The sequence below is a fragment of the Mesoplodon bidens genome (assembly GCF_964165515.1).
Source record: "Mesoplodon bidens genome assembly, chromosome: 5".
NCBI classification, from domain to species: Eukaryota; Metazoa; Chordata; class Mammalia; order Artiodactyla; family Ziphiidae; genus Mesoplodon; species Mesoplodon bidens.
The window spans coordinates 13,806,311-13,820,387 of record NC_138161.1 but is presented as its reverse complement, the minus strand read 5'-3'; the positions used below and the strand labels follow the sequence as shown (position 1 = coordinate 13,820,387).

Sequence of the window (14,077 nt, the reverse complement as noted above, 5' to 3'; positions counted from 1 at the left end):
TTCATACTTAGGTCTACATTTCTTTACCTTAGTACACTTTCCCACAAACACATAAACTTTTCTCCTGGTTCCAGAATTTAGAGAAATGCTTTACAAAATACACACATGTAAGTTCAAATATATACTGTTAATATTAAATATGAAACCACTTTCAAGTTAACTACTTAAGTTTCTATGTGCTTTACGAAAATAGAATATAGTAATATAGCAAACAGGAGTTTAAACTTCATCACCTAATTATATCACCAGTCCCTAATTCTGTTACCATTTGCTGCTGGCAGGACTAATTTTCTAGGTAGTTAATTTCTGACAACTCACTTGCTACCTTGCTTCAAAGTATGCCCTAATTTATTCTTCATCTAAGACTAACTCCCTTACAATTTCCAAGGGTCTACCCTTCACTCAAACTTTTTACTTTAGAACCAAGGCTGCCTCCCCCCCGAATCAGGGCTTTTTAACTCCTTCAGCTCCACTTACTACAACAGGTCATTTTTTATTCCTTACCTCCATTTTGATTCACTGAACTGCAATCAATCCTCAACTTCCTTTTCACTTGTTCGAGAAATAGGTCAGGATGTGATTTTAGGAAATGCCAAATATTTTATCCATGCCATTACTCTACTTTACTAGCATAGACGCCAGGTTTCAAAATCACTTCTACTGTGCCTCACTAAGTAAACTTTGTGTCCACCCAAAGTTGGCCATAAAACATTTTTATGAATTAAATAGTTCCTTCCAGACTTCAATCGAAGAAAAAAAAAATTGTTCCAGGATATAAAATCATCTGATTAGAAGAAAAAAAATTATCTCATATATTTTATCTATACCTATTTTTCTTCCCACAAAGTTGTAATGACTAGATCTATACAAAAGCATGGGATTAAAACTGAAAATTTTAACATTCATAAAATCCCTGATTAATTTAAAATTTTAATTGTGAATATAAATTAGTAAATGAAACATAAACACCTAAAAGTATATCTTAAGTTTTAAACATTGATTGCATCTATTGCATTACTGTGGATGACTTAAAAACTCCCAGACTTCATCATTCTTAAACTTTGGCGAATCCTTCCACAAATATATATTACAGTGCCTTGCTACCTTGCTTCAAATATATAAAAGTTGTTTAGGGAGCCCTCTCCCTTCATAAACAATACAGTAGACAAAGATCAGCTGCTCAAAAAACTTCAGAGAAGCCATGTGGGGGTGTAGACTGGGCTCAGGCAGCCTCTTACAGTACTCTGTCAACAATCACACCATCCCTCCAGTTTCCTTACCTCTAAAATGGAAGGAAGGTAAAGGCATATATAAAACACCTAACCGGTGTACCAGATACCAACCGGCATCTGGTTGGTATTTAATGAGCAAATGCAGGATTCATTTCCTGTCCTTCCCTTGAACTGGCTCCACTGGATTACTTCTTAAAATAGCATGTAAAAACTAAAGATATCCTTTGAACAAACTGAGGATTCAGGATCAACAAAATAACTTCCAGAGCCACTCAGTAGCTAAGAGATATTGTTTTCAACCTGATAGAAAATCAGATCAAGCAACAAAACAATGAAAATGGTGTTAAAACCTGACTTTTTTGTGTTTTTCTTTAAACAGCTTTGAGATATAATTAATATACCATAAAACTCACCCCTATAAAGTGTACGGCTCTGTAGCTTTTGCTATATTCAGAGTTATACAACCATCAACACTATTTAATTTCAGAATATTTCATTACACCCCAAAGAAATTCCATACCCATTAGCAGTCACTCCCCATTCCTCCCCCATACCACCACCAATAAGCTACTTTCTATCTCTATGGATTTGCCCATTTTGGATTATTTCATATATTTAAAAAACCCCTAACTTTATAAAATATGCTCTTATATTTACTCAGAAATGGTTAAGGCCTTTATAAAGATTTGAACGTATCTCTGAATCCCAAATGTGGCTGTCCTTTCTAAGGTGATTTATCATCCAGCAACTCTTAATTACAGTAAATAGATAATATATGACCATTAAAGTTTAAAAGAGTATTTTATGTTTCCTAAAAGCTTAAAAGTGATATTACCATAAATTTCCTTATCATAGGTTTCCTTTAAGCAGGATATTATAATTCTACATCAGCTAAAACTAAGCTCTGACAAAAGGAGTAATAAAGTGGAATACTCATGGTAAAGTGCATAAAGATATTTAGGGGATATTGCAGAAAAAGATTTACAGACTATAAGGTTAGCCAACTATTGCTCTCCAGAGTAATAACACACCTAGAGAGGGGCAGTGGGAAAAGTCCACCCAGGGGAAGGCAAAAAGTGGGTGAACTGTCTATAAAAACTCTACATAAAATAATAAAACTGTTTGAGAATTGTTTTATTTACCACCAAATACTAGCAATTCTAAATAATATCAGGGATAAAATATTCCTTCCCCTAAAACATTTTGTTGACTGAGATTCTTGTTTTAAACTACTGCTGTGGTAACTGGTAAGTTTTTAATACATAAGCATCAAATCTGTACATTTTTATTATGTATCCTTTAATAAGCAATCTATTCTAAGTGGAATTTCATTAGGAAACCTTCCAGTTATATGATCAGTGCACAGAACATGCAGATTCGCTACACCTGTTCATTTGGAGAATGACTACAAGGAGGTTCAGGACAGCCTGCACTCTCCTCAAGGTCAGTTTACGTCTCCAATTCTGTAGTTCCTATGTATATATATTCGTATGTTTAAACCGTACGTTTAAAGTATGATAGCTGTTTGCAATTCTTCTTTCCTGATATATCTTTTTTTCTGATGTAAATACTTAAAAACAGCCAGAATTAGTCTTGAACAAAGAAACACAAAGCTTGACGATCCATGAACAAAAATTATGGAGAATGCCATTACACATAATTTCAAAGATGTTCACCAATCATAATATAGACCTACATTGAAACTCTGGGTGAAAATATTTTAGTGAATTTTTTTTGGACTGAGAGGACATTTGGAAGTCACTAGAATCGATGCCAAAAAAAGACATGGACAGTACTGTGATTTCTAGAATTTACTGTGAAGTGAGCTTTTTCTAAATTTCTGCTAAAGGAAACCTTATGTTTAAAACGCCCCAACTACTGTATATGTGTTGCTTCACATACAACCTTTAGTAATTAGAATTAATGAGAAGTGTTTTTTCAGTCACTTACAGGTGAAGATAAAATTGCTAAATCTGACTATAACTGTCTACTGAAGTCAAATATTGTGAAAATCAACTGACAATCATTGACAAATATGCAGAAGTTAAGGCTTAAAAAGAAACTGGAATATTATTATTCATTACTGTGACAGAGCAGGATGTAGACAAAATTTTCTTTTATCAAAAAAGTATTAATGAAATTGAAAAATATTAATCAATAACTTCTCTCTGTTGTAATATTTATTTGTAACCGGCATGAGGTTCAAATTTCTTTCCTGGCCAATTTCCTGATTATTTCTGAGAATAGTTTTGTTGTAGAAGAGGAATGTGTTAAAAAAAAAAAGAAGAAAGAAAAAAGAAGAAAGTTCTGCTCTGGATGTCAAATATGCTAGGTACACTACTGCTCTACGATCTCTTCCAAGTGACCCGCATCAATTTACACCAAAAATCACAAATTATCCAAACACCAATTATAACTTTCAAGGGGTACTTGGATGGCCCTCCACTTTTCACTGAGCCCTGCTATCTCCCAACTGCCCCCCAATCTAAACCTTGACTTTTTTTTTTTAAACATCTTTATTGGAGTATAAATGCTTACAATGGTGTGTTAGTTTCTGCTTTATAACAAAGTGAATCAGCTATACATATAACCCCATATCTCCACCTTCTTGCGTCTCCCTCCCACCCTCCCTATCCCACCCCTCTAGGTGGTCACAAAGCACCGAGCTAATAATCTCCCTGTGCTATGCAGCTGCTTCCCACTAGCTATCGATTTTACATTTGGTAGTGTATATATGTCCATGCCACTCTCTCACTTCGTCCCAGCTTACCCTTCCCCCTCCCCGTGTCCTCAAGTCCATTCCCTACGTCTGCATCTTTATTCCTGTCCTGCCCCTAGGTTCTTCATCACCATTTTTTTGATTCCCTATACATGTGTTAGCATATAGTATTTATTCTTCTCTTTCTGACTTACTTCACTCGTATGACAGACTCTAGGTCCATCCACCTCACTACAAATAACTCAATTTCATTTCTTTTTATGGCTGAGAAATATTCCATTGTATATATGTGCCACATCTTCTTTATCCATTCATCTGTCGATGGACACTTAGGTTGCTTCCATGTCCTGGCTATTGTAAATAGAGCTGCAATGAACATTGTGGTATATGACTCTCTTTGAATTATAGTTTTCTCAGGGTATATGCCCAGTAGTGGGATTGCTGGGTCGTATAGTAGTTCTATTTTTAGTTTTTAAAGGAACCTCCATACTGTTCTCCATAGTGGCTTGGCTTCTAATTCTTAACTCCAGAGCTTCACTGGATTTCTTGCTGAATTCACTACTAACCTGTACAATGCTTCATCAGTATTATCAAAGTTTCTATGTATTTACCCATGAATTCACAAGCACCAATAAAGAACTCTAACTATAACACAATAAAAAGTAATCGACAAACCATGCAAATATTGAAAAGGATCAAGGTGATTGGAGCATAATAAAGTACAATACTGTTTGAGCAATCTTCTAGTTCTCAAAAAAAAAATCATGACAGTACATTTTAATTACACTTACTATTGGCACAGAAATGTAGACATGTCTCTTCAAGACTAAGCTCTCAACAGATCTTGGTATGGCCTAATACAAATTTAACTATTACCAACTCTACCAAAACTTCAACTGCCAATAGCTAAGCTGCTTATCCTATATACTACCTGATAAAATAGAGTAGCTTGTTTTAGGCTTATTAAATTTGCATGCTGTTGCTCTGAAGTATTCTAAAAAAAAAAAAAAAGATGCTTCATATTATCTCAACAAATGTTATCAATAACACTAAAAGTTTATGTAACAACTTTTTTCCTATCATGTTATCAAGGTGTACCTGAAATGAGTTTTAAAAATGCAGGCAGACATCTATAGAAAAGTTGCCTGTCACACAACTCAACATCAAAAAAAACCAAACCCAAACCAAAAATGGGCAGAAGACTTAAATAGACATTTTTCCAAAGACACACAGATGGCTAACAGGCACATGAGAAGATGCTCAACATCGCTAATTACTAGAGAAATGCAAATCAAAATGACAATGAGGTATCACCTCACATGGGTCAGAACGGCCAACATCAAAGTCTACAAATAAATGCTGGAGAGGGTATGGGGAAAAGGGAACTCTTCTACACTGTTCGTGGGAATGTAAACTGGTGCAGCCACTATGGAAAACAGTACGGAAGTTCCCTAAAAAACTAAATTAGAACTACCACATGATTCAGCAATTCTATTCCTGGGTATATATCCAGAAAAAACAAAAATTCTAATTCGAAAAGATACATGCACCCCAGCGTTCGATACCAGCACTATTTACAATAGCCAAGAGGCAGAAGCAACTTAAGTGCCCATCAACAGGTGCACGGATAAAGAAGATGTGGTATATATACACAACTGAATATTACTCAGCCATAAAAATGGAAATATTACCATTTGCGGCAACGTGGATGAACCTAGAGAATGTTTAGTGAAATAAGTCAGAGAAAGACAAGTACTATATGATATCACTTATATATGGAATCTAAAAATAATACAATGAACCTATGTACAAAACAGAAACAGACTCCCAGAAACAGAAAACAAGCTTATGGTTACCAAAAAGCGGGGTGGGGGGGTGGGGGGGTTATGGGATTAACAGATACAAATTGATAAGCAACAAGGATTTACTGTATAGCACAGAGATAACCAATGTTTTGTAATAATATAATAACATATAATGGAATATAATCTGCAAAATAACCAGAATCTATGCTGCACACCTGAAACTAACACAATACTGTTAATCGACTATGCCTCAAAAAAAAAGTTTCCTGTAATGATTAAGTGAATTATATTCACTTGGATTCCATGTCAGAGGACAGCAACCTACAATTTGTACCTGGTAAGCAAAAAAACACTCCCACAAAAACATACATATACAGGGACTTCCCTGGTGGCGCAGGGGGTAAGATTCTGCCTGCTAATGCAGGGGACACGGGTTCGAGCCCTCGTGCAGGAAGATCCCACATGCCACAGAGCACCTAAGCCCGTGTGCCACAACTACTGAAGCCCGCGCGCCTAGAGCCTGTGCTCCACAACAAGAGAAGCCCGTGCAGCAGCGACAAAGACCCAACGCAGCGAAAAACGAAACAAAAAAAACCCCCACAAAACAAACAAAACATACACATACAAAAACCAACTACCATTTTGTCAACTTTTTATTAGGTACTTTTATCTCCTGAATTCTGTTTCACAAGGTTTATAAGCCAACTTTTCCATTACTCCAATTTTTCTCTGAATCAGTTCCTTATCATATGCCCACACGTTTTTCTGAAACAAAATACTAAACAAAATGAGAGACTAGGGAGAGGAATATTTTCAACAAGAACATCAGTGATAAATCCTGCTACAGAAAGCTCTAAAGAGCCAGCTTTATTCCACTCACCATAAAGCCAGACCTCTACTGTTGTCAGAGATAAGCAATTCTCCGAGTCAAGAAAGAGCAGAGAAACAAAACTATAACTCTTAGTATCCCAACTCCTGTGATTAACAGTGTGCCATTATCAAATGAGTCAAGAGAAACCTCCAATTTTACTTCTGTTGCCCTGGTCCTCCTCTACAGCTCTTCCACACAGTAAGAACCGTGTTTCAAATCTTTGTCCGCTTCTTAAGTAGACCTCTCAAAGAAGAAAGGAATGATCAAAAAGCAACCAGACTGACATTACAGGTTTAAAAAAAAGGGCTTAACATACAGTACTCATCATATGACCTGAATTCTAGAAGACAATCATGCCCAGTAATCAATAGGTCTTCCTTCAGAGTAACATGATTCAAGACTGACAGCCCAAGTGAATAAGCAGCAAAGTCAATTCATGTATTAAAATTACTCATAAAATTTAATTTGTCTGATTTTAACGATAAACACAAATATAAAAGCACTCATATTTTCTTCCTGCACTTCCAAGTAGCATTTTATGCATACCACCTCGATACAGTAGTTCTCACCAAGTAACTCCAGGATCCTGGGGGTTGGTGGGGGGCGGTGTGGGGAAGAGGGTGTCTGAGTTCCTTTCAGTGGTCTGTGAGGTAAAAACTGTTTTCATATCAATACTAAGACATTTCTTGCCCTTTTCATTCATTTTCTCACAAGTATACAGCAGTTTTCCAGAGGCTACCTGATGCAAGAGACTGAATGAAAAAGTAGATACAAGAATTCAAGTTTTATTAAACGTAAGTTTAAATGAGATTTGCAAAAATATAAAACCATGTCACTCTTCTCACTAATTTTTTTTTGTTTTGGAAATGTTACTTTTCATTAGAAATGTTATTTATGTTAACATGTAATAGGTACATTATTTTTAATAAATGTTTCTCAGCTTAAATTTCTGATATGGTAAATATCAAGATATAACCCATAGATACAAAAGCTCTCTGTGGTCCTTAACTTTTAAGAGTTTAAAGGAGCCAAACTCCAAAGTTTGAGAACAGCTGTCCTAGAGAAACTCTTCCACAAAGAGACATGTTTGAGAAAGTTCATTGCAGTGTTTGTCAGTAACAAATGAGAAACAAATGTTCATCAACTGGGGAACCAGATAAATAAAATATGGTCTATTCAAATAACAGCATACTACACAGCAGTTAGAAAGAACTAAATCTTAATATACAGTATTAATAACGTTTAAGCAAAAAAGCATTGAGGAATATGTACAATATACTACTCATGTATATCAAAATATGGAATATTATATTGTTTACGGACCACAGAGATTGATATTATACTGAACTCATTACTTGATTGCTTCTGACGGGGCGGGGGGATAGAGAGGATGGGAGGAAAGGAGGACTTCATAATACTTTATTTTAAAATTAAAAACACATAAAATAATAACAACTGTCGATTCTTGTTATATTCTCTGCACTTTTTTTGTACTTTAAACATCTTAAAATCACAGATACTGCCAAAAAAAAAAAAAGTGAGGGAGAGGGAAGAGCTCTTCTTTTGGATTTAGCGAAGACTGATTAAAGGCTAAAAATGCAATCTACGGATTTAAAAAATCCTATCTATAACCTTTATCCATTCAACGAACTTATGAACTACCAAACCCTTTATATTAAGGAGTGTATATAAACATAGTAGAACAAAATTATCACTGATTTTTTTTACTCATCTTTCCATCTTTTACAATACTTAACACAGTGTCTTGCCATAAAAGTCCTGTCAAAATGCCTTTAATAACCTTGCCTTTTTTATCTTCCTTCCTCTCTTATCACAGATATACTGACCTCTTTTACCTGTGCCTCAGATCTGTCCCATTCCTCTCATCCACAATTTTGCTCTAAGTTAACCAATCCCTCTAGCTGCTTTAAACTATGCTCTTTTTTTGCACATCCCCTCCCCCTCAACATGCTTTAACTTCTATGCCCATCTAATAGAGACCAGGGCTTGAACACCACTTACTTAGGTTAAGACTTTATATATACACTATATAAACATACCAAAGGGCTAGCACCAGTGCCTACTACACGGTTAATTATTCTTCCTTCCCTTCATCCTTGAAGCCACTTTTCCCAGGGAATACCTCACAATCAAACTTCTAGAACAACAACAACAAAAACAAACAAAAAACCCCAACTACTTTACATCTGCTACCTCTTATTTCCTTCTCTTTCCCATCACCATTCAACTTTAAACTACAGGTTCCGTTACCCTCAAAGAATTTTGTGGCATTTTTCTTACTTAAGTCTTAACCTGTGACCACTCCCTTGGTATTATGCAAAATATTATCTTCAGGCAGGAATTAAGAGGGGACCATCTGTATTCAAATCTCACCACTGCCATTAACTAGTAGTATGCCCTTGAGAGAATTATTATTCAGCTTCTTTGAAAATCAGTTTTCTCACCTATAAATGGATGTCTACGCAAGGCTGTAGGAGTATTTACTTAGATATGTATATATAAAGTGACTGGCATGCTATATAGATGCTTATTAAATATTAATTCCTTTGTCTCCCCCTCTCAATTTTCTCTAGGGCACATCTGAGAGTGACTCCCTGATGTCTCCCTCTAACTCTTGCTTCCAAGTTTGAGTCCTACATGACCAAATGCTTGCCAAGAATTTCTACATGACTGTTCCACTCAAACTTAAGCTATTCAAAGTCGAGCATATTTTCCCGTCTCCTAAATAAACTTTTGATGACTGCTTGCCGTGTTAACAGCATCCCCCCTCTCCCAGCACTCAGAATGTGGGGGCAAAAGGTGCTTCTAAACCTACCAGATGTCAAGTCCATGGATTCTTCTGGTCCACATCCTTCCCCTCCTCTCTACTCCCTCTACAGACATGCCAAGTTCAGATTCTACTTGCTTCTCCTACCTCAGTCCCAAACCCACCAAATTTCTCCAAACCTCTGCCTTCTACAATATATACTACAAATCAAGCAGTATTTTGATTATCACTCCACGGCCTGGAAAAAAAATGGAATTCAAACACATTAGAGATGTGAAACTTGTCAGACCCAAAATTATTGATACCTTAATGATTCTTACCTTCCAGTAGTCTCAGGAGTCAAACTACTGTTCCTTACTTCTCACTACTGTAGCCTCTGAATTACTTTTCCTACACCTTCGGAAATCCTGAGACTGACACTTTCTTCTCCACCCAAGTCTAATTCCCCACGGCCATCCCACAGTACTCTACAAGGGCCCCAAAGGAAGCCATTCTATCCCATATTAAAGCTACTTACCTAAGCTTTGTGTCCTCTATTAGTTTAGGCTCCTATGGGACAGAGATCCTCAGTAGTAGTGCCATCGTATTAAGCACACAGCTTTACAGCTAAGCAGGTTCTCAAAAGTTTGCAAAATGAAGATTTGGGAGATTTGAAGTTACAGATTTGAACTAATCAATAACATTTCATGAATGGGGGGAATTAACTGAGAAGCACTACAATCAGGCAGGCACAAGGAGATGGATTTTAAAGTCAGACTATTTTCTCCAGAAAAAAGTGTTTTGGGAAGAAAGTCGGGCAGAAGAGAGTTGGAATTGGTAACATACACCTAACATAATGCAATTTGAAGTGATAAAGACTAGGAATGGAAATAGAAATTATTTAAAGAGGAAAGTGATCAATGATAAGAAAATTCTCACTTTGTACATTTTAAAAGGTTAAAATACCATTTTCTTTTTTCAAGGAGTCAGTATCATTCCTAATTTTGGTTTTCAAAGTAAAAACTACTGATGACATTTTTCCAGAATTAACATAAGACACTTTGCTTAATAATGTGCTTAATGTGAACTTCCATAATGTCTCAATCAGAATTAAATACTTCTTATCTTAAGAATACACTAAAAACCCTCCTCTCTGTTCGTTAAAACCATTCAAAAAGTTTTTATCTTGAGAAAGAAATGTACTTATCTTCTAAAAAATTGTACCATTTGTATAAATTCTCATTCATTCAACAAGTATTTGCCAACCATGTGCTATGCTGGGGGGGGGGAGGAAGCAAAGAACAGAAACTCCCTGCCCTCATGAAGCCAGCATTCCAGTGTATTTTGCCTTAAGGAAACAAAGTCAACCCTGAAACCTTTGGGGCATTATCACAAATTCTCTAGCCATCAAAAATCAGGAAATGCTATTTCGTCATTTTGAAAATAATCAATACTGAACTTTACAAGACACTGCCCAACTTCTGCAGTTAAGACATGTTATGTATCCATCAGTTGAAGACAAATCATTTCTAGGGTAACTGATAAAGCAATAAACGGTGTTAACTGCAGTGTTAGTGGAGGGTACGATATCACAGCACTGCAAAGTGAAAGTTACTGCACCCGAATTCTGTCACAAGTGAAACTACAAAAATCTCCCTGTGAGATGCAGCAAGTTTTTAACGCTGTCCCAAGACATCTAGCACTACACTACTACACCTGACTTCTTCAGTGCTGGGTTTATCTTTAGTATTTGGAAAAGGAAGATAATCCAACTCAACACATGACCATTGTTTCCATTCTGTAACTACATTTTATATCATCAATGGTCAAGACCTCTCCCCTCAAATCGATTCTGAAAAATAGAAATGTGTGGACTCTACGCTTCAAAAACAGCACCTGGAATGTTTGGAGATACAACCAGAGAGCTTTAGGGCGGCAGGCAGCTTTGTTCCCGGTTTGGGGAGGTTTTCACATGTAAATGTTCCCAAAGAAGGGAGCCGAGGATTAACTACCGCGAGAAGGGTGCGAGGGTGGGGGACTGGAGGCCAAAGCCGGCATTCTAGCGGTCTAAGGCGGAGCGAATACTCTTCTCTCCCATTCAACTTTTTAGGTGTCACGTTGGGGCCACAGAGCCCATAAGAGGGTTGGTTGGGTTCACGACTCGGTAGGATAAGGAGCCCCGTTTATTAAGCCCATTTCCCAAGTGTAGGAATCCCGGAGGAGGGGGATGAACACCCTCTCCAACTCCTCCCCGACCCGGGATCAGAGTCCAGCCGCTGTCGCGCCGCGGCCCGAGCAACAGGAGAGCCGAGGCCGCCGCTCCGCCAGCCCTGCGACCAGCAGATGCTCCGGCTCCCCCCGCCCCCTACGCCCGCCCGCGCTTCTTTCTTAGCCCCTTGCGGGCTCCCGGTACCGCGAAGCCAATAACGGGGCTGGGAGCAGAGAGCGAGAGCACCCGGACCTGAAAGGGGGCGAAGTTAGAGGAACCGGCGCCGACGCGGGCTGGAGGAGGCCGGAAGGGGGCGAGAGGGGCAGCCCGAGGTCGCCGCCCGGGAGTGGGAGGTGGGGGAGGGGTGTGTGGGGTCGGCCTCCGCGACCTCCCCGGGCCACAGGCCGCTCCGCGCAGGCCCCGCCGCCCCGGAACCGGGGCAGGAAGCGTCCCCACCCCGACCTAAGCTTTAAACCTCCGGCGGCAGGAGAAACGACGCCCCGACTCCCCGGCAGGCCCGGCACCCTCCTGTTCCAAGCACCCCTCACCTCTTGGTTGAAGGCGTTGACGGCGTCCATGTTCGCGCTGCGGCGGCGGCTGATCCGGGCCCGCCGGTCACATAGACCTCGCGCCGCGGCGGAGCGGGGCCGGGGAACCGGCCGGGCCTGAGGGGCCGGCGGAGGCGATGAGCTGCGGAGCTGGAGGCCGGGCAGGAAGAGGCTGCGGCCGAGGCGGCGGGGCGGGCGGCCGAGGCAGAGGCGGCGGGGTGGCGGGCCCCCTCTCAGTCCCGTTCGGAGGATGAGGAAAAAGAGGCGGCGGCGGCGGCCCTGGGCTCCAACATGTCCGTTTGGTGGTGGCGGCTGCGCTCTGCGTCTCGCTGACACGGCCCCTCGCGCCCTCACGCACTGGCCCACACTGGCCCGACCGGCAAGCGGGCGGGCCTCTCTCTCCACCTCGCCAGCGGGATGGCGGCAGCTGCCCGAGTCCACGCCGCGCGGGGCACCCTGGGACGGCTCGGGCCTCCCAGCTCTTCCTGTGCCCGGCTCCAGCCCCGCCCCGCCCGCCCCGCCCACGCTGGCCCCGCCCCTCCCCGTCCCGCCCCGCGCGTGCGCGCGCGCCGCCCGCCCAGCCGCTAGCGCGTGACGCCGGGCTACCGAGCGCTTTCCCGCCCGTTGCGGCCGCGGGCCGAGAAGTCGGCTTAGCCCAGAGACTGGGTCCCCGAGAGGGGCGCCGGAGAGCGCGGGATCCCAGGTCCAGGAGTCTGGCACGGAGAGGGCCAGTGCACACGCGCGCCCCTGCCCGACACGGCGCTCCCTGGTGCGTTTTTGTGTGCCATTCTGCCCAGGCAGGCCCTGCACCCGTCAGGGCTGGCGGGCTCGGAGCCACTTGCCCTCCGCTGCCTGGAACAAAGGGCTCAGGATTTGACCTCAGCTCGCTGGGCGTGCATTTGCAGGCTCCCGTGCAGGCTGTGCCGATGCAGTCCTGTGTCTGCCCTAATCGTGAGGGTTAAATCTGCCTGAGCTGAAGCCCCAAGAAGGACATGCAGGCACTGGATATCCACGCAGGCCTAAAGGGACCCCTGTGCAGTCTTGTGCCGCGAGAGGAGTGGATGCGCTAAACACTAATATCGATTCCCCAAACCACGGTGTTTCCTTTTAGGTGGAAAGACTTGTTCTGATTAACTTCCCTTGCAACCTACTGCCTGCCGAGCACTGTGCTGGGTTCTGGGAATATGGAAATTAAAAGATACTTTTCTTTCCCGCAGGCAGCTCGATTTAGTGGGAGAGGACAGGCAGGTATGTGAGCAGGTAATAACTGAAGCATAAGTGTTAGGGCAGAGACTCTGTGGAACAAAGGACAAAGATATTCATCTGACTGGAAGTCCAGGAAAGCTTTTTAGAGGAAGTGGCACCCGAGCTACATCTGAAAGAAGCAGCAAGAGTGGTTGGAGAAGGCACTGTGGCCTGACTGAGCTTGACGAGTACTGTGGCCTTACCCAAGGAGGACGAGCTGGAGCTTAGGGAGTAAGGGGGAGGACTGAGACCAGGTCCTGAAGAGCCTCTGTGTCCTTCCAAGGAGTTTGGATTTTGTCCCCAAGGCAGTAGGAAGCCATGGAAAGCTTTTAAGAGGAGAGTGGTGTCATGCAATATGCTCTTTCACGACTAATGTGTAGAGTAGCGAGAGTGGGGTCAGGGAAAGCATAGCCCTAGCCCTCAGCCCAGGGGATGCTGAGAGCTTAAGGCAATGGATTAGAGGAGAGACAAGGTCAGATACTTAAGAAGGGGAATGGATGGGTTGGGAAAGAACAACTATGAGGTTAAGGAAGAGGGAGGTATCAGGGAGGATGCTCTAGGTATTGGCTTGGTGAAGGACATGCGTGGTGGGTTTATAAGTTAGGGAATATATGGGTAGGAAGGAATGGGTTTGAGTGAAGGCACAGTCACGGTTTAACACTTGTAGATCGTTTACCATGT

At 41.4% G+C, this 14,077-nt stretch overlaps 1 protein-coding gene across 5 annotated transcripts in view; it reads right to left on the bottom strand.

Moving 5' to 3' along the window:
* The window catches only part of SCAF4 (SR-related CTD associated factor 4), a 59,975-nt gene extending 47,352 nt beyond the window's left edge, over positions 1-12,623 (bottom strand). For 3 of the 5 annotated variants that reach the window (XM_081234984.1, XM_081234983.1, XM_081234981.1), the window contains exon 1: positions 12,152-12,623. In XM_081234984.1, coding sequence (XP_081091110.1) covers positions 12,152-12,181 — 30 coding nt within the window. In that variant the 5' untranslated portion in view covers positions 12,182-12,623. The remainder of the gene's footprint in view (positions 1-12,151) is intronic. The other 2 variants (XM_081234980.1, XM_081234982.1) reach the window with 1 other exon arrangement.
* Positions 12,624-14,077: the final 1,454 nt, after the last annotated feature.